The sequence below is a fragment of the Simochromis diagramma genome, unplaced genomic scaffold (genome assembly GCF_900408965.1).
Source record: "Simochromis diagramma unplaced genomic scaffold, fSimDia1.1 OVJJ01000734.1, whole genome shotgun sequence".
NCBI lineage: Eukaryota > Metazoa > Chordata > Actinopteri > Cichliformes > Cichlidae > Simochromis > Simochromis diagramma.
The window spans coordinates 232287-256855 of NW_024387513.1; the positions used below are offsets into that span (position 1 = coordinate 232287).

General features: G+C 41.1%; 2 protein-coding genes and 3 pseudogenes across 3 annotated transcripts; 1 reads left to right on the plus strand and 4 right to left on the minus strand.

The window, feature by feature from the left end:
• Window positions 1-9722: 9722 nt before the first annotated feature.
• Window positions 9723-12861, minus strand: LOC120725832 (histone H2A-like). Its single transcript, XM_040018878.1, has 3 exons — window positions 12655-12861; window positions 12442-12576; window positions 9723-10147 (listed from the first exon to the last, which is right to left on the minus strand). Exons 1-3 carry the CDS (start codon window positions 12859-12861, stop codon window positions 9773-9775), a joined length of 717 nt encoding a protein of 238 aa, XP_039874812.1. The 3' UTR covers window positions 9723-9772.
• Window positions 12862-13954: 1093 nt separating this feature from the next.
• LOC120725811 lies at window positions 13955-14929 on the minus strand (annotated as a pseudogene).
• A 227-nt stretch (window positions 14930-15156) lies between these two features.
• On the plus strand, window positions 15157-15636 carry LOC120725814 (annotated as a pseudogene).
• Window positions 15637-17883: 2247 nt separating this feature from the next.
• LOC120725818 lies at window positions 17884-18255 on the minus strand (annotated as a pseudogene).
• A 912-nt stretch (window positions 18256-19167) lies between these two features.
• Window positions 19168-24206, minus strand: LOC120725810 (sterile alpha motif domain-containing protein 3-like). 2 transcript variants are annotated; one of them, XM_040018858.1, is made up of 9 exons: window positions 23801-24206; window positions 22943-23126; window positions 22694-22855; window positions 22113-22200; window positions 21858-22008; window positions 21360-21566; window positions 20958-21126; window positions 20717-20796; window positions 19168-20239 (listed from the first exon to the last, which is right to left on the minus strand). In XM_040018858.1, exons 4-9 carry the CDS (start codon window positions 22130-22132, stop codon window positions 19943-19945), a joined length of 924 nt encoding a protein of 307 aa, XP_039874792.1. In that variant the 5' UTR covers window positions 22133-22200; window positions 22694-22855; window positions 22943-23126; window positions 23801-24206; the 3' UTR covers window positions 19168-19942. The 2 variants fall into 2 exon arrangements, with proteins under 2 accessions (XP_039874792.1, XP_039874793.1); XM_040018859.1 differs by lacking the exons at window positions 22943-23126; window positions 23801-24206 and having other exon boundaries at window positions 22694-22928.
• Between the last annotated feature and the right edge of the window lie 363 nt (window positions 24207-24569).

Below are 24569 nucleotides of genomic sequence, written 5' to 3' on the forward strand. Positions count from 1 at the left end.
TTGCGCAAATGGAAGAACGCAGTCTTACACATTTGTTTAATATGTGCGTTCAAGGACATGTCCTGGTCAAAAATGACTCCAAGGTTCCCACAGCGTTACTGGAGGTAACATAAAGGTAATGTAAAGGATCTCTTGTATACAATTGAAAATGAACTGGAAATTTTGAAGATGTGGTTTGATATCAATAAATTGTCCCTTAATTTCAAGGAGACTGAATTCACGCTTTTTGTGAGTAGAAAAGAATATGAATGAATTTGAATATTTCTACATAATTTACTTCAACTTCTGCTAGCAACACTACTGAGGTGACTATAGGTCAGGAGGTGGAGCAGGTCATCCACTCCATCTTAGCCTTCAGCTCCTGTCAAGTTAAACCGATTTTAAAACAAATGAAAATAGCCACCGGTGTATAAGGACCTCGGCCCAGCAGCCAGAAATCCACCCAGGCAAAGCAGCAGTTCGGCAATCTCTAAATTAAAGCAGGACATCACTTACACTGAACAGCTGACCTCAGCAGGAATATCCCTCCCACCTTGCTTCATATCTAGGGTTAGGGTCACACCCTAATAAGTAATGGCAAGTGGTGGCTGGAGTCTACTACAAGCTTCTCTGCAGGAATAATGTACAGGACTCCAGCAAAATCAAGGCGATGGTATTTTCCGCTGTTTGGCATCTCAAATGCCTGGCTTGTTCACAAGAGGGACTGTGCCCTACTGAATGTGAAACCGCTCCCTCTCAAAAGGTTTTGTCTAGCAGTTTCCATCAAAGGTTGGTCGACCATCATCTTCTTCTCCACCTCAAATGTTGCCTCAGCAGAAACATTTCACCCTAAGACCTTCACATCCACAACAAGATGTGTGTTATGACAACTTGGGACACCTGCCACTTCACTCTGACAACCGAGGCTGGTGTAACCTCTGTCCAAAGGGAGTGTCAAGGTGAAATTGTCAGAAGTGCAAAGTGTTTCTGTGAAGAATGCCCACCAGCAGTGCTTTGTTGCATATCACCAGAAATAAAGGAAATCTAACGCCTCTAAATCTCAGTGGCAGTGGGTTCTGTAGCACTACAACTCTCTTTTATCTGTTCAGTTTACTCTGCTGCGAAGTTGCAGAAGTTTATAAGTTTTATTAAACTTTAAAAAAAATATTTTTTGTATTCTGAGTTTTGCCATGAATGAAAATCTCTACTGTTTGGTAGAGGACTATGTTTAAAAAACTATAGAGTTGGTTAAAAAAAATATCTAAACTTTGTTGCTGTTGTTCTAAAGGAATAAACAATGCAAAGAATTATTTCTTAAATTGCAGTTTTCTTGGTGTGAACCTCAAAGGGTTAATGCTTGAAGTGGTTACTCTCTAAGGATGTAAGCTGTATGGAGTACTGCACATGTAGCTTTGAATGATTCTTAATGAGGTATTGCTCATAGACTGTTTTTTTTTTTACTTTAGTATTTAATAAAAACTCAGTAAAATAAATAAATAAATAAACAAACAAACACAGAGTCAGTTCTAAAATTATTGATCAGTGAAAACATTAAACATAACTTTGAACTTAAGCTGCCAAATGGCTGTAATCGGTTTCAGCATGTAAATACAGTTGTGGCAAGAGACAGAAAACATGCTGCTGTTTGCACATATTCAGCCCAGTTTACTGAAGAACACCTCAGGCTGTCAGGTTGAAACAGTCGGTCGTGGTTTTGTAACATAAACACTGGACCTCCTCTCAGCGTCCCCGCTCTATCTGCTGTTCCCAAACAGAGAGGCTCAAGTTTTTCTGTGACTGCAGCTGCCAGTTAAAGCTGACGTCACAGCCCAATTTAACAGCATTATGCTAGTAATTAGAATCAAACATGTGATAAAGGAGAGCCCTTGAGGACAAATATGCATCATGAGAACTGCTGATAATGAATGAAAAAATCTTTAGGAAAATTTATCTGAGGAGAATTTCTTTATTTTAGTCTGGCTCCAGTCCCATCTGCTATCATGAAGAAGGCGGGTGTTTAACCTATGCTGCAGCGAGACACCGGGTGGCGATATAGACTGGCTTCATTCTTTGGGAGCTATTAGGTCATCTACGTTTTTTTACAGTCACTGGTGCACATGAAGAGAATTTCATCTGAGTCGGTTGTAGAGGAAAGCCGGACTGTAGCCACCCTACAAAAAGGGCAAACTCTCACAAAAACATGATGACACTACACAACAAAGCATGCACTTATGGTGACTCTTGTGTTTAAATATGTTTTTGTACCTTATCGTACCATAAGTAGTGCAGAGACAACCCCCCCCCCCCCCCCCCCCCCCCCCCCCCCCCCGCCCAGTTCCTTAGAGAAGGGGGGGGGCAGATCACACACGGAGGCACTGGTGAATGGGATTTACAAGACTTTATTTACAAAAGAGTGTAATAGCGATGGCTTGACCGTCAACTGTGAATCATGGTGTGACGTGACCTGTGAGAGATGTGTGATTTACTTGAAAGCAAGTAGAAAACATGAACTGTAAAAAATAACATAAGGCACTCGAATAACTATGGACACAGGGATTCTGTGAGGTGAGGGAAAGGGGAGTTTTCAGGCCAGGGAACGAAACCAGAAGTTTCTGAATAACCTGCAATGAGAGGAGACAAAGTTCATAAGGTGTTTCTGTGAAGAACGGTTGTGAATGAATCATGAACTATAACTGTACTTATTGGCACAGGAGGGGTTAGTGGCCCGGGTGAGAGGATGAGGGTTCCAGCTAGTGATCATCTACAGGTTGCAGTGTTGCCAACTCCTCAGTAAGGAAAATCGCTATTGGCTGTCCGAAAAGTCGCTAAAAAAAACATCACGGCCTAATTTTCATAATTGATCATGCTAATGTAATTGTAAACTACGTTGTTGGAGAGAGAAATAACATCGTGGAAGTACATAGAGTAAAAGACGTCCTAAATGTAGTTTAGAACTACAACTTAAATTCCTTTCTAATGTCACAATTCCAAACCTTATCCGGGCCTAGACCGGCAAAGGTAACCCGAAATCGGCACTTTGGTGGCGTTACTTTGTGTGTGAGAGTGGGTGTTTAAACATAGTTTTAAACCTTGTGATCCACAAAACAGCATAAAACTAAAAGAACTGCTGCGTTAGTCAGTGCGGGAGCAGCGGCTTTGCTCATGCGCGATTCATTTGCCTTTTGGACGCGTAGGGGTGAAAATTTCCTGCCCTGATAGCAGCTTGGGGAGGACTATCCGTCATAAGTAAGTCTCCAATAATACCAGAAAAGGTCGCTAAAAAAACCATCATGGCCTAACAGGAACACAGTGGAAAGAAACTATAACATTCGGATTGTCTACATTCAAAAGAACTACTTCCTTTCATAGTTATGTGCAAAATGCGGCTGTATAAATGTCTTGCAGCCGCTGGCGTGCGCACTCACAACAATGGTTGAGCGTAGTTGGAGTCATGTGCGGACGTATTTTACCTCCACAAACAGCAGACGTTCGCTGCTCGGGTTAAACGTTATACATAAGTCACTTAGACAACCTAAAAATGTTATTGTTGGGCTTTTTTCAGTGTTTTGTTTGTTCGTGAGTAAATCGGTTTGGCTGAGATTAAAGTTATTAGATTAGATTAGATAAAATAAAATGTTATTAATCCCCGACTGGGTTCCTCCTTGGTTTTTACACAGCTGACTAAACGTCAAACAGACAACTGATTAAACAGAAGTATGAGACAGTCGAGAATTTACGCCAGTGTCCTGTTATATTTTAGATAGCAAGGAGCAGACGGCTGAGTTTATTAAACTCCACCGAGACAGCAGTGACGCTAATCAGAAGGCTACACCGTCCAATTTCACGGCCGTTTACTTCCGGCCTACCCGACCTTCTGAGGACCCGGCCCACGTAGACCGCGAAGGCCGGGTCCTAAGGAGGATGCAGCCCATGAATTTGGACACGGCCGTGGTGGTTTGCGATACATGTGGCAAAAAAGTGAGGTGTTGTGGCCATACTTGCCAACCTTGAGACCTCAGAATTAGGGAGACATTCAAAAGGACTGTTGGGGGTGATAAATACATTTTACAGTTTTTATTTATCGGCTAAAATACGTTAAATGTCACCATTATTATTGGCCGGCCCGGAAACAGCGGGACCCGGCCTTCGCGGTCTAAAGAAAGCCGGGTGCTGCAACACATTCTCACTCCCAAAGCGTACCATTTTATGCTAGGTGACAAATCGTCAACATATTACGTTTTCTTTTTTTTTCTTTTTTTAATTCTTTATTTAAAGTAAACAAACTTACATATAAAATGTACATACACTTACAATTACATATACAAAACCGTGATCACACACCACTCATTAATGAAAAAGGAGAACAAGGAGGACAATCGAGCATCTGAGTCCACAAACCACTTTTAAAACTTACAGTTTCAATACGTTCCAGGAGAAAACTTTCCCAAGTTTCAGGTCCATTGTTCGTCTTCTCCGCAGATCTGTAATGATATGTTTACTCACCACATCACTACTTATCATCTTTTGTTCTAACACTCCTTTGGTACGGGTTTCCCAAATATGTGTGTTTATTACACACATTACTAACCAAAAGAGTCTCCTTTTGTCTTCACCCATTTTTTCTTTAAACAAACCATATTTAACTGCTTTAATATTAACATCCACATCATAGCCAATCTCTGTAATCTTCTGCCTGATCTCAGTTGTCCTATAACAATCCAATAGAAGATGTTCTAGGGTCTCATCTTCATCACAGTCTGTCATAGGACATTTCATGGTGGTAACAAAACAACTCCACTGTACCACCGCTCTCACAGGGAGGCGCCCGAGCGAGATGAGCCATACCACGTCTCTCATGCTTTCAGATAATAATTTGTCTTGTATATTTTTAACTATTGACAGATTTTCATCTTTATTTGCATACTTATATTGAATTACACCTTCATTTTTGGTTTCATTAATTTTTTTATAGATATTTTTCGTATTATCTTGGAGAATATTTAAACTATATTGTTCCCATTGACTTGATAAGTCACCAAACATAAGTCTGTGGCATGGACAGAGCGTTCTCACTCCCGAGGCGTAACATGTCGACGTTTTGTCACGTCCCGCGGCGTTCCTGAGGAACGCGAAAGGAGACCTTCGGCGTTCTTATGGTACGCGGCGGGTTATGGCTGGAATCCAGTGCAATGACGCTCCCGCGGTAGTAGACGTTCCAGCCCTGTATTCCAGCCCTAAACCTAACCTTATCCCTAGCCCTGACCATAACCTTATTCCTGACCTTAACCAGGACTTTAATGATGTTAAATAGCGTGTTTCTAAGCGATTTGAAGAAAAAGAGCGAACATGTGTAGGTTCAGTCCAGACGGTTCTCATATTTCCTCTTTTTCCGAGGTCGTCATTTAGGAACGTGGTGGGTAGCCGAAAACGTAATATGGTGACGATTTGTCACCTAGCGTAAAATGTTACGCTTTGGGAGTGAGAACGGGTTGGCATGGAACACCCGCTCTGGCCCTGCCTCTTTTCTTTTGCCACAATTCCTCTTTCCCTCGAACCCACGGGGCACCCCGAGAAATTGCGCTTTGAGTAATTTTAATAAAAGGGATTCGCAAGACAATCTCTAAATCTGGGGCTCCCAAACCCCCGTGCTTCCTACTCTTGTACATAAATTTTCTCTTAGTCACTTCTCGATTGGATCCCCAGATAAATTTAATGCACATCTTACTTATTTTCATTACGGTTGTTCTCGGAGGAGGAAGTATTGCAGCAAGGAAAAGAAGTTTTGAAATTGTGTGTGTTATTACAATGTTAATACGTGTTTTATAATTTGTATCTTTATTTTCCCATTTCATAATTTCCATTTTGATTTCATTTTCTTTCTTATTCCAATTTAGTAAACTAGAGTCAGTATTATCAATCCATATACCCAAAATTTTAATCTCACTACATAGAGAGATCATCATTTTAGGTTGTCTGGTCTGATGTCCAAGCCACACCCCTTCAGTTTTGTCTTGGTTCAGCTTGGCACCTAATGCCTGTTCGTAGTGGTGTAATATCTCCATAACTGAAGACAGTTCGTTTTGGTTTCTGATTATCACCGTCAGGTCATCTGCATACGCCAAAGCTGCGATTTTATGGGATTTGTCAAGGACGTATCCCTTAATCCGTTTATCATCATTTATCATTTTCAATAAGGGGTTAATTGCAAGGACATATAACGCAGCACTCAATTGAATAATAGAAATAAATTGGTCCGGGAAATTATAAGCTTTCATTACTTTCCATAAATAAGAGTGGGAAACAGAATCAAAAGCCCTCCTTTGATCTAAGCCTAGGATGCAGAGTTCTGAATCCTTTCCATTATAAATAATTTCTCTTAACATACTTAAATTATCCCACATCAGTCGTCCCTTAATTGCGCATGTTTGTTCTTTTTCAATGATAATATCTAATACACCCTCTAGTCTGGACATAATTATTTTAGCAAAAATTTTATAATCTACATTCATTATTGTCAGTTGCCTATAATTGTTAATGTCTTTTCTATCACCTTTCTTATATAATAAACACATAACTCCTTCATAAAACGATTTACCCATTGTTTCTCTTTCTATTCCTTCATTAAAATACTGAGTTAATAATTCAGACAGTTCTTTACTCACAATTTTGTAAAATTCAGAGGGGAGTCCATCCAGACCAGGTGTTTTATCGGTACTAAGTTGGTTAATTACTGACTCCACTTCCTCTCTTTTAATTTTTCCAATCAAAGTTTCATAAATGACAGAATCTAATGGTTCAACCTCACTCAAAAAATTGTTAATAGCGTCGCTGTTTGTAGCTATGGATGAAAACATCTCCGAACAATAGTCTCTAATTACTTGTCTTTTCCCCTCTTCTTTAAAAACAGACTTTCCATGTTTATCCTTAATTGAGACAATAAAATCATTTCGACATTTCTTTTGATTATCATATAATCGCTATTCCCATGAAAGTCAGTACGTCTCAACATATTAAATAAAACTTCTCTATTGACTCGATCAATGTCCTCTTTAAGAGACATCATTTGATTTTCCTCCTCCTCTTCTTTCTCCTTCTTATTTCTTAAATATATATATCACATCTTCATTATATTTCACATTCTTTGCATGATTTAATTCTCTCGCTTTAAATTAAAAAAAATGACACATAGTTTAAGGAGCTCCCAAAGTTCCGAGAAAGAAGTAGTAAAAATCTTAAGATGTAATATTTTCTTAATTTCAGATTTAACTTCGGACACAAGCAACTCGTCTGCTAACAAGGATGTATTCAATTTCCAATAGTTCAAAAATTCATGGGGGCAACACGATACTGTTGCCATAACCACCATATGATCAGAGAAGTCTGTTAAAAGAGTGTCATATTTCAGACCTTGAACATTATGTGATATGTAGAATCTATCAATCCTTGTTTTAGTTAATGAATCGAATATAGTGTAATGGACGGTATGTGGATGCAAGTGCCTGTATAAATCAGGAAGTGCTGCTTCCTTACAAACTTTAACCAACAATTTGCTTTCTCGCAATTCTCTAAATTCAACCTTGGATATTCTGTCAGTTGCTTCAGTAACGATGTTAAAATCTCCACACAGAATTATATTAAAACCAATCTCTAATAAATATTTCAGTTTTTTCAATGATTGTATCTTTTTCGTTCGTTCGGGTGCATTATAAACATTAATAATACGCAACCTTTGCCCGTAATAACAGCAATCAACAAGGAGGAGTCGTCCCGGTATTATCTCTCTTCTTGTGATTATATTCACCGCATCTTTTTTAAAGAAAATACCCACTCCATCAGAGCTGTCTTCCCCTATCGATATTATTGAATGGGCAGTGTTCCACATTTTATTTAATTCACATACATCTACGTGTGTCTTTTGATCTCATCTCTTGAAGGCACAAAATATCATAATCAAGTCTTTTTAAGAAATCAACCTTCCTTTTCCTGCTCTTATCTGATTGGAGACCTCTGACATTAAATGTTATTATTTTGATGTTACTCATAGGTTGACTAAAGGAGGAGACCATCTCAGAAATATTACCAATATTACCAGACCAACTATTATCCTTCCGCTTATCTCTTCCAGAGCTAGAAGCAGAAACGCTCCTTTTTCTGCTTCCTCTCGTATCCTCGTTGACGAGCTCGTCGAGGGCCGGGTGACTTCCACTAAAGAAGGTCTTCCGTTTTACTTTCGTTTCCCCGGGCAGCGAAGCAAGAGCCAGAGATGCCGCCTCTGTGAGAGGGAAGGATCCATGGTCCTCGCTCGTCGTCATCAGGTGTCTGCTCGCTGTCGATTTCTTCGTCGTCACTATCGCTTTTATTCTCACCATCCGATGTCTCTATGATTAGGTTACCATCTAGCTCTTCATCACTCTCGTCACTTTTTTTACTTGACTGAGACAGTGGAGATGGTAACTCATTTTGAACAGGGCTAGACTGGTTATCCTGATCATCCACTTGTGGATTGTCCAATCCAAGCGAAACTGGGAGTGACAGTGAGGCAGCTGTCGGAGGAAGGGGGGGGGGGAGGGAGGGGGCTCTCTCACCTGGTCATTCACGGGGGGATCCATAACTTGAGAAGGATCCTCCAAGGAAGAGAAATCCATGGTGTCAGAAAGTCGAGGTTGTTGGGAAGATTTAAGTATATTCACGAAGGACTTGGGGCATTTAAAGAAAGTGTGCCCTTTCGCACCACAGAGGGAGCACTCACTTTCGTTTTGGCAAATTTTAGCCTTGTGGCCCAACTCACCACATTTCCAACATAGTGGGGCATTCTCTCGCCTGGTGGTCTGGACCTTGGCAGATGAAGCACCTCACCGTTTGGCCAGGATAAATAATCCTGCCATTATAGGGGCCCAACGAGATGGAATTAGGGATGGAGATTATATGTCCAGCTTCATCTCTACGCATCCGAACTTTCTATTTTCGGACATACCAGAATCCGAATTTATCCACTAGCTTGACTGGGGGTTGAAGAATCTCGTAGTACCTTTTAAGATATAGTTCGATATCTTGGTCTGGAATCCTTCCAGTCCAGAATTTAACAACAAGAGTCACTACCTCGACCTGGACAGAAGACTCCACTTGCCAATCTTTCCATTTCGGATGCGATGCGTTGGAAAGAGAGATCTCTAAGAAGCGACGTAAAGGCGCCTCTTGGGTGAAACACAGCTCAAAATCCCGTTTACTGGGCAGAGCAATGAAAGAGTATATGTCCTGCACATTCAGCTATGATGTTTGCAATAACAGCTCTTCAGCAACATAATCACGGGTCGGGGGGTCCCCGTTTCCGATGTACTTAAGTCTCACCCATAGACTGCTGAAGTTTGAAGCAAACGATAATGGGGCATACGGGGGCATGATTACATAACCAACTACTCCTCCGGTTTTTCCGCGTCCACTCATTTTGGCAGCTTAAGTGATACTGAACCTTAACCACACAGCAGGAGACTCAGAGCATTTTGCTTTGGTTTTATTTTGACTTTATATTAAGACCCTCTATTTTGGTCTTGTGAATAAAACAAACACTCTGCTTAAGCACTCACAGTATTTTTTTGAAGGTGGATTTCAGTCCGTGACTATGTAAGATGACATGAATGAACGCACATTTCAAAATAAATCAATATGCATAATCTACATTTCCCAGTACACAACTTGCTAAAAACACATTAACATCAAGAAGAATGTTTGCTTAGAGAGAAGTGTGTGGCTCTTAAAAGAGCCTTTGTTTTTGGTGAAGCCGAGCGCTTTGCGTTTACTTGGCCTTGGCGGGCTTCTCGGTCTTCTTGGGCAGCAGCACAGCCTGGATGTTGGGCAGCACACCACCCTGAGCGATGGTGACTCCCCCCAGGAGCTTGTTGAGCTCCTCGTCGTTGCGCACAGCCAGCTGCAGGTGACGTGGGATGATACGAGTCTTCTTGTTGTCGCGGGCTGCGTTGCCAGCCAGCTCCAGGATCTCAGCGGTCAGGTACTCGAGCACAGCCGCCAGGTAAACGGGGGCGCCGGCTCCCACACGCTCCGCATAGTTGCCTTTGCGCAGCAGTCTGTGGACACGACCCACGGGGAACTGAAGCCCGGCACGGGATGAGCGGGTCTTAGTCTTAGCTCTGGCTTTGCCTCCAGTCTCTCTCTTTTTTTAAAAAAAAACATAAACAAAAACAGTTTATTACAATTTGAATTTCCCAGCATGCCTAGGGGCTGATACAGACGGGGATCAAACTGTCTGAGCTGTGCTTTAAATAAAGTTTTACGTTTTGTGTGTTTGAATCAAAACTTTATGTGAAGACGCCCAAACACAAACCCGAGGAAATCAAACACCTCACTGCTGACAGCTACTTCCTGTCCGACCTCTGACCTGTTGTATTTACTGCTTGCAGGATTCAAGAAACACTTAATCAGCATCCAGTAAGCGGCAGGAAGCAGCTGATTACATCTGAATGGACTAACAAAATAAAAGTCTGGCTGTGAATAATGTTAGCAGAGACGGGTCTTCCAGCAGAATCTGCATGAATATTGAAGATACTTATATTGTCTAGACGGAAGAATAATCACACGTGGGGCATCGGCTTTCACCGGAACATCACACCAAAAGGTGACTTTGTTTATTGAACTCTCGCGTGCACTCTGCAGCATAACAGGAAGCATCCTTTCAAAATAAAATCACAACAGCTGACAATGAGGGCATACCTATTAACTAGCTCAACACCCCCACTTGCACTCACGTTGTCAGCTTTACATGCATTCCAAAAGAAACAGTTTTTCTTTACTATTTGTTTACACTCCAAACATATATTTCTCAAACTTCAATAACTTCCCCGTTGTTGCTGGCTTTGTCATAACATCGGCCACCATCAGACCTGTCGAACAATATTCCAATATCAAATTTCCAGCATTAACTGTTGATCTCACAAAATGATACTTGATTTCTTGTATTGCACACTGCATCAATACTCTTATGCTTGTCAGGTTAGCAGTCAGAGAAAAAGTTTCATCATAGTCTATCCCAAAACAGTGGTTGTAACCTTTAGCTACGTACCGTGCTTTATATTTTTCTGATCCATCACCACTGTTTTTCTTCACATATACCCATCTACCCCCCACTGCTTTCTTTCCCTCAGGTAGGCTTGTTAGGGTAAAGGTGTTGTTCTCTTTTAAGGATTGCATTTTCTCATCCATAGCTGCTTTCCACTCTTTAGAGTTGGGTGACTTTACAGCTTCACTGAATGTCACGGGTGAGTTACTTATCAGTCTGTAACAGTAGTCTATGTTAGTCAGCACTTGATCATCAATGTCTTCTCCTGACTCATAATCATTTAGATAATCTGGTTTCTTTCTTGTTCTAGAAGGATACCTTCTGGAGTTTTCAGTCTCATCACTAAGTGGCATCTGACTGTTCACTTCTGGTTGGTTGTCAGTATCTGGTTCCTGTGAACTGGTACTGGGGCTTTCCCTGTCCATGTTTGGTCTCTCCCTCACCTGTATGTCCTCATCCTCAGATGTCGTATCAGTTTGTGTTTGCTTTTCCTCATTGTGTTTGGTTACAAACTTAACCAGCCTAAACTTTTGCACTTTAGCGCTGTCTGGGAAATAAACCTTGTATGCTGGACTGTTTTTGTCGTAGCCTACAAAAATCCCTTTTGTACACCTAGAATCCAGCTTACCCTTGTCTTGCTTGTAAGCATAACACTCACACCCAAACTTTCGCATTCTGGATAGATTGGGCTTCCGCCCAGTCAGCAAAAAGTAAGGTGTCTGCCCTGTCCGGTTGTTAAAGCACCTGTTTCTCACAATAGCCGCTGTTTGAACTGCATACGTCCATAATTCTTTTGGTATGGCACTCTCAATAAGCACGCACCTTCCCATATCAAAAAGTGTTCTCCAGCCACGTTCTGCTGTACCACTCTGGTGAGGGGAATATGGGGCTGAAGTTTCATGTCTTATTCCATGTTTGTTTAACAATACCTGGTAACTCTTTGCCATGAACTCTGTGCCGTTGTCTGACCTGATACACTTTACCTTCCCGTGTGGGGCTGTATCGGCCAAAAAGATTTCAGTTGCTTGCATTGTTTCACTTTTGTTTTTGAGAAAATATACAAATACTGCGCCGGAAAAGTCATCGGTAAACAATAATGCATATCTGTGTCCATCTCGTGATTCTGGATCTATCTGCCCTGCTAGATCCGTATGTACCAGCTCGAGAGGTTTCTCAGCTCTTCTGTCAGGGTTTCTATTCCTAGTCTGGACAAATTTTCCCTGAATACACACCTCACAGTTCAAACTTTGGTTGTCAGTTTTCCCTTTGATTTTCATACCTTCAACCACATTTTGTAACTTCAGAATGTCACTATGATTGCAATGTCCCAAAATTTCGTGCCATGTCTGCACATCAAAACAATTATTACACTTATCATCATACTCACTTACAGTCTCAAGGTAATAAAGTCTGTTGTGCTCATGGATGTAGAACTTTGTACCGTCTCTGTGTTGAAGGACGTTCCTTCCTTTCTTAAAGATGGTAGTGGCTCCATTCGTGGTGGCCACTCTCACAGAGAAGATATTCTGTGGAAATGAGGGAATGCATAGAGCGTCTTTCAGTGTTGTTTTACACTGTCTCCCTCTGCTGTCAATCAAGCACACCTCTGCATCTCCTCTGCCTTCAGCCACTCCTTTACACCTGGTGCCATCAGCTAATTCCACACAATGTGTTCCCGGCTGGAAGTCGTCATTAAATTTCTTGAACGCTGTTTTATCATTCAGGATGTGTGATATTGCGCCAGTATCCACCATCAGGCCTTTGGTCCTGATGTCCTGTCGCTGTTGAGGTTCCTCGTAGTCATCGCTCATCCGGAAGACATAGGTGTCGTCGCTCTCTGCGTTGCCGCCCTCCTCCTAGGCTGTGCGCGCTTCATCATTCCGTTGTCGTCTCCTGCAAGTCGACTCTCGATGGGTGTTGCTTCTACAGTGACCGCACCACTGTTTGTAGCGGCATGCTCTGGCCTTGTGTCCCCGCTGGCCACACTTAAAACAGACTATGTCTGACATGTCTCTCCTGTGGTCATTAGCAGCTGCTGCTGGTCTCGCGCTGGGTTGCACTCTCGCCTTCATGATGTTATCCTCTTGTTCCACTAAGCGCATTTTCTCAGTGTCCTCATAGCTGCGGAGTTTTGTTTTAAATTCCGCAAACTTGATTTCTGATTCACTTTGCGTAATGTGAACAGAAAAAGGTTTAAATGCTTCTGGTAAACTTTTTAACACCATCGCTACAAGCAGACCATCACTAAGTGTCTCTCCAGCATTTCTCAGGGCTGTAATAAATGTCTCTGCGCGTATGATGTACTCCGTGATGCTCTCACTGCTTGCTTTCTTCAGAGGAGTCAGTTCAGTATAAAGGCTGATAATTCCTGGTTTACCTTTTCCCCGCATAATAATCTCTTAATTTTCAGTGCCTCGTGTCCATCATCGGCAGCTTCTCTCATCACGAGCGATAAACTCTTATCATCCAGGAACTGTATTAACTCTGCAAAGGCCTGGGCATTCTTATCGTCGTCCTCATCACTTTTCAATATTGTGTCTTTTAGACCTTGTAACCTAAGATGTCCCAAAAATTTTGTCTCCCACAGTTCATAATTCTCCTCATCTCCGTCAAAAACCAACCTTGCCCATCGGCCACTGGGTTCACCAGCACGCTTACTCATGGTGCTAACTTAGCATGCTAGTCCTCACCGAACACGCTGTACTTTGCGACTTTTCTGGTGGTAAACTTTCCCCTGGCGTAGCTTCAATGTTTTCCTGGGTCCATAACCTGTTAGCAGAGATGGGTCTTCCAGCAGAATCTGCATGAATATTGAAGATACTTATATTGTCTAGACGGAGGAATAATCACACGTGGGGCATCTGCTTTCACCGGAACATCACACCAAAAGGTGACTTTGTTTATTGAACTCTCGTCGCGTGCACTCTGCAGCATAACAGGAAGCATCCTTTCAAAATAAAATCACAACAGATGACAATGAGGGCATACCTATTAACTAGCTCAACAAATAACAAAGTAAGAGTCCAAGACGAGTGCCAATGCCACTCCGCCTAAGTCCGAACATCCGCCTGATGTAGAGAGGGCGGGGCAGAAACCTGCTTCCTGCCTGAGAGAGGCGGAGCTTCAGTGGCTCTTCTTGGACGAGCCGAAGCCAGAGAAGCCCATCACTGCCGCCATCTCTTCGTCCTCCTCGAAGTCCACGTCCTCCTCCGCCCGTCGCTTCCGCTCCTTCTGCTTCTTCTTGTACACCTTCACCTTCTCCTCCTCCTCCTCCCGCAGCTCCTTCACGCGCTCCTCGAAGTCGTACTCCTTCTGCTTCTCCTCCAACTTCTTCTTGTTCACCTCAAATCTCTTCTTCACCTGATCAAGAGACGAGCGCTCCACCCGCATCGACATGCCCAGGTTCCTCTGATTTTTTTGCCGTTGATGTGATCCAGGAAGTTGATGGAGTCTTTGACCACACAGTCGCACACATTACAGTAATACCCGCCCATCTCGGCCTGCGGTGTGGTCTTGGTGATGATGATGGTCTTCCCCAGCTTGGACTCCAAGTCCACCTTGTAGTCCCGGTGATGCAGGAGGTCCCGCTTGACCGGCGGCGCAGTTTTTCCATCTCGCCGCTCGCACTCCCTCTCCTCCACCAGACGTTTCTGGGCGAGGTTCTCGTACTCGTCTTTGTCCCATTTCCGACGGAAGTCGTTTTTACTCGACCCGCTGCCTGACGCCATCTTGTTTACTTGTGACCGGAAAAAATCTCCGGTCTTGCCGCAACCACTCATTTTGACAGGTTCTTCTCTTCGTAGTATCGAGACTAAGAGAAAATGTGGCCCGACCGGCTAAAAGCCTCGCTTATATTTCCGCAGAGAGCAGCTTCGTCACGCACCAATCGCAGAGAGGCTTGCGGCAGCGCGCAAATTCAATGCACTTTTCTCCAATGAGAGGCACACACTGAGGCGGGGCCGTGCTCCTCTGAACGGTGCTGAGCACCACGTGGAGCCCCTCACCAATCACGAGCCGGAGCGGCACCGCGTCACAGCCAGTCACACACTTTAAGAGCAGCGAGTCTCGTCTGTTTGCTACATTTTCTGCTGTTAGCACAGTTAAAAGAAAAGAGACGAAGAATGGCAAGAACCAAGCAGACCGCTCGCAAGTCTACTGGCGGCAAAGCCCCCCAGGAAGCAGCTGGCCACCAAGGCTGCTCGTAAGAGCGCCCCGGCCACCGGAGGCGTCAAGAAACCTCACCGTTATAGGCCCGGTACCGTGGCTCTGCGAGAAATCCGCCGTTGCCAGAAATCTACCGAGCTGCTGATCCGCAAAGCTGCCCTTCCAGCGCCTGGTCCGTGAGATCGCTCAGGACTTCAAGACCGACCTGCGCTTCCAGAGCTCTGCTGTCATGGCTCTGCAGGAGGCCAGCGAGGCTTACCTGGTCGGACTCTTCGAGGACACCAACCTGTGCGCTATCCACGCCAAAAGGGTCACCATCATGCCCAAAGACATCCAGCTGGCTCGCCGCATCCGCGGAGAGAGAGCTTAAGCTGCACGCTCTCCTACCAACAACGGCTCTTTTCAGAGCCACTTCACTCCTATCAAGAGCTCGCTCCTTTATTGATTTTATATTAATGTCGTATTCGCACTTAAATGTTTTTGCTGTTTCTATACTAGAAACTACAGTTGGCATCAACGTTGAATTCATCATAAGTGTCTTAATGTGTGTGACTGGGTGGATGACTGAATGTAGTGTAAAGCGCTTTGGGGTCCTTAAGGACTAAAAGCACTATACAAATACAGACCATTTACTATTAAGTTTTCTCAGAAGTAGCATTTCTAATTTTGATTGAACTGTCAGAGAAAACCGCAGCCTCAAGCCAGGCTATTAGTTTACGGAGGCTGTTAAACTTATGTCTAATGTTGGTGACTCAAGAATGTCATATTTATATTAAACCTATATTTGCATTTCAAGTTATAAACATTTACTCAACATGTCTTGTTTTTTTTTTGTTTTTTGTTTTTTTTTGTTTTTGTTTTTTTTGTTCTTTATTGTAAAAAATACTACTAGGATTTTAAGATCCATGTGATTTCAGTAATACTAATGCAGTATGTCAGTGAGGAAAAACCACTAAATCCAGTTGAGCTGAAAAGAATGACACCAAACAAGGCAAGGGGAAAAAAGTTAAATGAAACAATTTGAGGGTGAAATACAAACGTAAACTCAAAAGGAGTCAAAAATGGCCGGTTGTATTGCAGATCTCAGTGGGTTAATCCAACAAATCATGAAAAATTAGGTTTAAATTTTTGTTCATGACAATGTAGATTTCTGACATTGTGTAATTTAAGCATGTAACAATGTGATTGTTTTCCAAAAAATAATTTTAACCATATGTAACCACCTGCATGTGTTTGGGGGGGAAAAGGCTTTGATTTTGCCACAACATTTAATTTCTTTGCCACCTTAAAAAATTTCTCTAGATCCACCCCTGCTATAGATTAACTAGTATTTATTATCGTGACAATTGTCGGGCTGCTTTCAGTCATCCCAGTATCCTCGGCTGAGGCTGAAAGAAGCTTCAGTGCTCTCACAAGACTAAAAACATGGCTAAGGTCAACAATCATCATCATCATTTATTTATTTATATAGCACTTTGGTCTACCAGGTGTGTTTTTAAAGTGCTGTACAATACTAATATGCACATAGTAACAATGACTCAAATGAGATTAAACAATGCTGCTATATGCCATGTCCACCAGGAGAGACTGGACAGTAAATATGTAAAACCAATATGCCACCAGTTTATCTCGGTTACCGAGAGGAGAAGGCATGTGTTTGGCTGCTTCACATAGTGGACATTGAGTTGTTGTGTGGGGCACCAGTAGTCCATGTCTGTTTCTGTAACTGTAGTTCATGTTTAGAAGAAAAAAAAATCCCAGCTGACTGATTTGATTGGGGCAGTAGTGCCTAAAATGTTGCATAATTTTGCTGAGAGATCTTTTACTTTGTGGTAATCTTAGATGAGTAGTTTTATGGACAAAAACCACCAGGTCATTCAGTGTTCCCTTAGTGCCAAAATATAAGAGATGTTGGTGTACTATAACTGAAGTAATGTTGTTAAGTCCGTAAAATCATATTCTTTTGTTATGGCTCTATTTTTATATGGAATATGGCCGAAGTAAACTAAAGTCTAAAATACTTGTCTGTTTGTTTAATAGTAATTTAGCATTATATAAGTCACATATAAAACTATGAGCTGTAATTTTAAATGGTTTAAAAGCATGTAGAATAGCATATGTAGGCAGGATCGTCCCCCGCCACCTGCAGCTGGCCATCCGCAGCGACGAAGAGCTGAACAAGCTGCTGGGCTGAGTGACGATAGCTCAGGGTGGTGTGCTGCCCAACATCCAGGCCAAGAAGACTGAGAAAGCTAAAGAAAATCCAGCAACTGTCCTCAACCAACTAACGGATCTTTTAAGAGCCACTCACAACCTCTGAGAGTACACTTGCTTAAAGTAATGAAACTAAATATTTAATCCAAACTTATATTCACACTAGAACTGAAGTGGGCCTGTTAGTCAGTGTGTGCAACACATTTAGCTGTTTTACTACATGAATACAAATCTGACTGACTTAAATTGTAAAGTTATCACCCAAACTTTTGTTTTATAAACCTGCTGTAAAAACAGAAATCTGTGTACTAAGAGCATAAACATTCTCATTGTTTGTACTTGCACTAAAACTTAAAAACAAGACAGCTGAGCAGATTAAAGAAGTTCAGACTAATAATAATTATAGATCACTACAAACATGACTAAAAAAACACAATCACAGAAGAAAGCTCTTAAAGTGAGGTGTGTGGCTCTTAAAAGAGCCGTTTGGTGGATTAGGGTGAAGGAGTTTAACCGCCGAAGCCGTACAGAGTGCGGCCCTGCCTCTTCAAAGCGTACACCACATCCATGGCGGTCACAGTCTTCCTCTTAGCGTGCTCAGTGTAGGTGACGGCGTCACGGATGACATTCTCCAGGAACACCTTGAGCACACCGCGGGTCTCCTCGTAGATCAGACCGGAGATACGCTTCACTCCGCCACGGCGAGCCAGACGGCGGATGGCCGATTTAGTGATGCCCAGGATGTTATCACGGAGAACTTTACGGTGACGCTTTGCGCCTCCTTTACCGAGTCCTTTGCCACCCTTGCTTTTTTTTTTTTAAATCATTTTATTTAAATATCAAAATTCACAATTACAAATACACATAATACAAGTACCATGCACAAATTATTCGCATCTTATTTTACATATTACAATAATAAAAGCTCCCACGGTAAGTCATTCCCTAATTTCATATCTCTCGTTTTTCTTCTTCTCAGCTCCGTTACAATGTTTTTACATACCGTGAAACTACTTAACATTTTTTGTTCTATAACACCTTTAGCCCTTGTTTTCCATATGTGTACATTTATAATGCACATCGCCAGCCAAAACAATCTTCTTTTATTTTCACTCATCTTTTCTTTAAACAAACCATATTTTACTGATTTTATATTATTTTCAATATTAAAACCTAGTTTTTCCATCCCTCTTCTTATTTCAACCGTCCTGTAACACGATATCAATAGATGATCAAGAGTTTCGTCTTCATCACAATTCTCCATAGGGCATTTCTTAGTAGTAACGAAGCAACTCCACAGAACCACAGCTCTTACTGGGAGACGTCCGACAGAGATAAGCCACACTGTATCTCTCATGTTCTCGGATATTACTTTGTCATATATGTTTTTAACTATTTTCTGATTTTCTTCTTTTTCCACAGCCTTATATTGTATCATACCTTCATTTTTTTTTTTAGATTGATTTTATTATATATCTGTTTTGAGTTTAATTGTAAAAGATTTAAGCCATCCAATTTCCACTGATCCACAAGATCCCCAAACACAAGTTTAAAGTATGGCACTCCCGTTCGGGCTCTCCCTTTCATTTTTTTTCCACAAAGATTTCTTCCCTTGGATCCAGTGGGTGCTTCGCTCAAATGCGCTATATACATTTTTTAGAAAAGGAATCATCAAAATAATGCTAAGATCTGGCGCTGCTATTTCCTCCATTTTCTTTTCCTTTATACATTAATTTCCTCTGTGTTACTTCGCGGTTTGTCCCCCAAATCAATTTGGTACACAATTTACTTAATTTAATAACAGTTTTCTGAGGAGGGGGAAAGACAGTAGCCAGAAACAACAACTTTGAGACTACACTCTCAGAAATAGGGGTACCAAAGTGTACCAAAAAGGGTACTAATGCTTGTTGCTGGGGGTGTTCCTTTTTGAAGGACATTTCTGTACCCTTTTAGGCTTGGTACATTTTTGTACCTTATGAAGTTGTACCATCTGAAGTACAATCATGTACTTTCCTAAGACATAAATACCTTCAAAGTATAGTACAGAAATGTTTCCTTGAAAAGGGTACAATAGGGTACCTATGAGGGTACCCCCCCAGCCACAACCTATTTCGTACCTAAAGAGACAAAAATGTACCCCAATAGTCCAAAATATTTGGTTATTTAACCATTTATTTTCAATAATAGAATCACATCAAAGCATTTAAACAACCACAGGAATACATCCTTGATTACATTCGTATATTGCCATAGGACATGTCAAGAAAAATACATTCATTTAAAAAAAGTAAACAATCACATAAAGACATTAAACACCTGAACACAATGTTTTGACGGATCACACATGGCGTTGAAAAGAGTGATACTTGGAAAAAGCTGCCTGACAGTCATTTATTCCACAAGTGATGCTGAAATGAGGCTCATGTGCGTGTACTAACCCAACATGTGTAATCAACTTCCTCAGAGTAAATGCCCTTTTTGAACATTTTGAACATTTGTGGAGTGGGGGCATATTTAATAGAGTTGGTTAAGTACCCTGGTAACACTTACTGGCAGGGGTTTGTCTCCCTGGTCTCCTATGTTGACAATGCAGTTCTGAAGAAAGACAAGTGTTTTCTTGAAGTATGCAGGGTAGGTCATGTTGAACACGAAGAAGGTGGAGAATGCTGAGATGTAGGCCTCATCCAGCGAGCGGCACGAGCAAACATCCACTCCTTCAACTGTGACAACACAGCGATAATGTCTTGAGAGGGCAGTTGTCCAACTCTTATCCTTCATTCGAATGGTTGGGTATGGACTCATGGGAGTATTCTGCAGAAGAGGAAGAAAAACATTAGTATACAGTATGTTTAAGCAATATGTGCCAAGTGGATTTTCAACAGATTCCTCAAATTACCTTCTTTTTTTGCTGCAAAACAAAACTGTCTATTCTGATAACCTGTAAACATGGCCCCTACTCCAAACAAAAAGCTTCTTGACCAATGACTGTTGTGGTAGTGTTTGATAAGCTGCTAAAGTTTGACATAATATTCAAGGGCAAAAGCAATCACCCCTGACAGTGACAGTACCTGTGAAGAAGAATTTCCCTAAGGGGAGAATAAAGGTCTATCTATCTATATAAACACCAGACAAAACCCAAGAGCACAGCAGCACTGTGGATTAACAGCAGTGTTTCCCCTACATTAGCTTAGCTGTGATGCTGAACCGCAGCTGAATTCAGCTCCATGCCAACAAAACACAGAGAATGAAACTTGTGGCCAAAGGCTATGCATTGCATCATGCATTTACCTCTCCAAGGATGATGAAATCTTCTATCTTCTCCTTGAAGATGGATGGCAAGAGGAGAAGTGCCCCCTTGAACTCAATTCCTAGGTCATACAGATGCAAATGCACTTCATTAGATTTTGATAGCATGCAAATTCCCATGAACATGCTCTTGACATGGCACTATGGTACATCAATTATCTTTGGAAGAGAGAGCAAATGAATTGTCACAAAATTTACTATTTGTATGAGGTCAAATTAGCACCTGTAATGTCTTCAGCCAGTGCATTCTCTCTTGCCTCCATGTAGACCTTCTTCAGTGGAAAATCCTTGGTCATTTGAAGAACATTTTGAAGAACAGCAGTGAAGTTTTCGCTAAAGCGGCGACAGATGTTGTCTTGGCAGGGATGCATTAAATCAACCTCATCACACAACTGGAAATGAAAAGAGCAGAATAGACAAAAGAATGACATTTTACATTGAGGATTTAAACTTTTGACATGTTTAAAGACACAGACTGGAGATAAATGTAAAGTGCTTTAACCCTTGAACAAAAATTCTAAAGATAATGAACAGATTGATTAATCAGTTAGTACAGAAAATAATAATCAGATTTAGAGACAAAAAAATCATTAGCTGTTTCCCCAATCATCTTAACAATTCTTACCCCTGCAGATGTCCCCAGGAATGGATATCTCTTTAATAGGTCCACAGTACACATTCCTTCAGCTACCTCTCGACGTCTCCATGCAAAGGTTTTTGTCATGCGGTCTTTCACCAGTGCTGTGTCAGGATGTAGCTTCTTGTGCTGATCATTTAGCACCTTGATATGAGCATCAACGGAGGCTGCATCTTCCCCCACAAAGCACGAATCCTTTGTCAAAGCAGATATCAGTATTATCATAAGTAAAATCTGATAAGTTAATGTTACTTGAAATGCGGTAATTTGTACACCAAATGCTTTGAAAAAAAATGCAAAAATGTTGAATAGGAATTGCAAGTTGAGCTGACTTTTGTTAAATCAACTGTGAAGTTCCTTTTTCTATGTTAATGTTATCTGTTAACATGTTTCTTTCAATTAATGTTTACTTTTAGCTTTACAGTGAACATAATAAGACTACATATGTTACCTTAGCTCTTAGAGGCTGAGGGTGTGAGGACTTACGAGAGAGGGCTTCAGTCTCTTCAGACAGGAGCTGCTGGATTCCTCTGTGGTCCGATGTTTCTGCGTGCGTCCAAACTTTTCTTTAACCCGGTTCACTTCTTCGTTGCTGATTAGGGGAGCCCGTTCTTCTTTGAACTTTCTCTTGAGTTGGCTGTGCCAGGTGTCATAGTTGTTTCAAATGTATATAAGTAGTTAATTATGCTTACTTTATATTAATATAATCTATAAAAGAAACAAAAAAGGAGAGGTACTCACATAACCATTTCCGTGTACATCTCTTAAGAGAGGATACTTCACAATCAGGGCTTTGATGACCAGGATGTAGTCTGAGTGGGTTGGGTACCTGTTTCAAACATAAGAAAAACAACCCACAGTGCACTGATTACTCTTATCCTTTCCTGGGGGCTTTTCTGTTCTTCAATTCTTCTAATCATATTGTTATTACCGTAAATAGTATGTTGTAGACCACTGTCAAATCAATGTAGCTAAAGTTGATTTTAATTTTTTAAAAATGGGCGTGGACAAACAGCCACACCTCTCCCAAACTTCATTAATTAATTGACTGCAGTCCTGAATTAATAATTCAGGACTGCAGTCCTGAATTAATAAATTCGAAAATGAACACTTTGGATATCATAGTCCAGACAAGGTCTGGAGACACAGGATGTATGGTTTTACCACTATTGCCAGTTCATTGGAACCGTGTGTCATGCCAGACTCGAACGCTGGTCTCCAGATTGGGAGGCAGATGGGCTAAGCATTTGTTCTCTGCCTCTCTTACAACAGCAATATTAATATTAAGAAATTAATGTAATTATTCAGAAAGGAACCCTTACATTGTGTACTGTGACAGCATTTCATAAAGAGTCCCAATTATTTTGTTTCGGTACTTCTGTTCTTTCTGGACTGGTTCTTTGAGATCCAAGCGACTCTGGACATCTTGTGGGAATTTTGGAATGGAAATAACTGCAGGCAGTCTACGGCAAGAAGGTATAGAACTGCAATACAGTAGGAAAACAGCATTAACTAGCCATTTTGCAAGCACTTATATGCATATGCAAATTTAGACATTTATCACAACCTACCTCTGGTTTGCTTGGGACACTGGACCTTCAAATGGGTCAACCGGTTGTAAAGTGATGATGACTTCCTTGTAGCGGTTTGTGAAGTCTCTGAACTTCAGCTGCTTTTTGAAAGACTTGTCAAAAAGATATGCAACCATGGTCTCAGTGAGTCCACAGTCTACCGTCTCTCCATCTACATCGTTATCTGAAATATAAAGTACAGTATGAAATAAAAATAAAACCATTTTCAAATTTAGTTTTAAAGTGACATTATGGTCAATACATAATAATAATAATAATGATAATAATAATAATAATAATAATAAGCTATCATTGTGAATCTGTCTATATTCCCCAAAAGGAAGTTACAATTAATTCTCTTGATTAATTGTTAATATAAATTAACTGGTAATATTAAATGTAAGTAAGTGTAAGTGTCCCTGCGCAGAGCTTACAGCTCTCATATTCGAAAATCCCACTAAGTAAGTGGAATGGTACAAATGTGTACCTTCTATTGTTTAAAATCCCTTTGAGTGGGAAACAAGTTAGATGCGATAAATTTTGCTTAGAAAACGATTTTGTTAATAGCTATATTTACATACTAGCATGTTTTGAGAAATTATTGATTTTTTTACATTGTTGTACACGGTTAGTCACTATTTATTGATAAAACACTCGAATACGGCGGGCAGACAGACGTTGAACATTCCACCAACAGTCTAAATAGTCCACATTTGTACCTTTCTTTGTTTAAAACTTAGCTAACTGCTAGCTTTCGCCCATGTTAAATCTAGCTCTTCGGACTTTTGCTAACTCTACTGTAAAATGTGTAAAACACGTTGTAATTTTTATAAAAACACAAAATCACGCCCGACTTACCTCTAAATCTTTGCGCCTCGTCGTCTGACACATCAATGCCTTCTTCCATCAACCTTTTAAGGAGCTCCTCCGTGGATAACCCCCTGAGAGTCATTTTCTGCGTCAACGCTAGTCAGCGCGGAGGCGGAGCACTCATCGCTGCTGCCTTTTCGGCCTTTCGGATTAATGCGCGTTGCGAACTTCACACATGAAAATACAACATTGTGGTATTAATGCGCAGTTGTTTAGAAACCGTTATGCTGTCTTGGCGAACTATATTTGTAACTTACAAAATGTAGTCACCGTAACATAAAAATCTGCTTGACATTTTAACTTCCAAAGAACCTCGGTTTAACTTGATGTTGCAAATTCCATAAAAACCTCACAATTAATGAACAATTCTAGGATGTAGTAAAAGCGAAAAAGTAAATGGCCAAACATAACAGTAAAATGATTTCACGTTTTTGAAAGATTTAAAACATTAAAAAATTATAACTCGAACTTAATAAAATGGAAATGGACCGGTTTTTTTTAACATCATTTGGTTGTGCCTGCATGTCATTGTGTGTGTGTTTTTAATATAATTTAACATAACTTACACAAAGGTAGGTTACAGATATTCTTTGCATCATAGGATAATTTACATACAGAGGAGAGGACCAACAGATTTGATTATAACATGTAGCTTTTATGAGCACACTCACATCTCATATAAATTTTACAATTAACCAGGCCCATCCAGATTTTCCCATGCTGACCCATTACCACATTCTGCCACTGTCACTGCAGT

Coding starts and splice junctions, on each gene's coding strand:
- LOC120725810 (XM_040018858.1), bottom strand. CDS start 22,132: ATGTACACGGAAATGGTTAT. Junction 22,009..22,112: donor ATGTACACGGAAATGGTTAT/GTGAGTACCTCT, acceptor CACCTGGCACAG/CCAACTCAAGAGAAAGTTCA. Junction 20,797..20,957: donor ACTGGCTGAAGACATTACAG/GTGCTAATTTGA, acceptor TGTATGACCTAG/GAATTGAGTTCAAGGGGGCA.
- LOC120725832 (XM_040018878.1), bottom strand. CDS start 12,861: ATGAGCGATGACTACGAGGAACCTCAACAGCGACAGGACATCAGGACC. Junction 12,577..12,654: donor AAGGCAGAGGAGATGCAGAG/GTGTGCTTGATT, acceptor TCATTTCCACAG/AATATCTTCTCTGTGAGAGT. Junction 10,148..12,441: donor GACTTTATTACCTTGAGACT/GTAAGTGAGTAT, acceptor TTTTAAAAAAAG/AGAGAGACTGGAGGCAAAGC.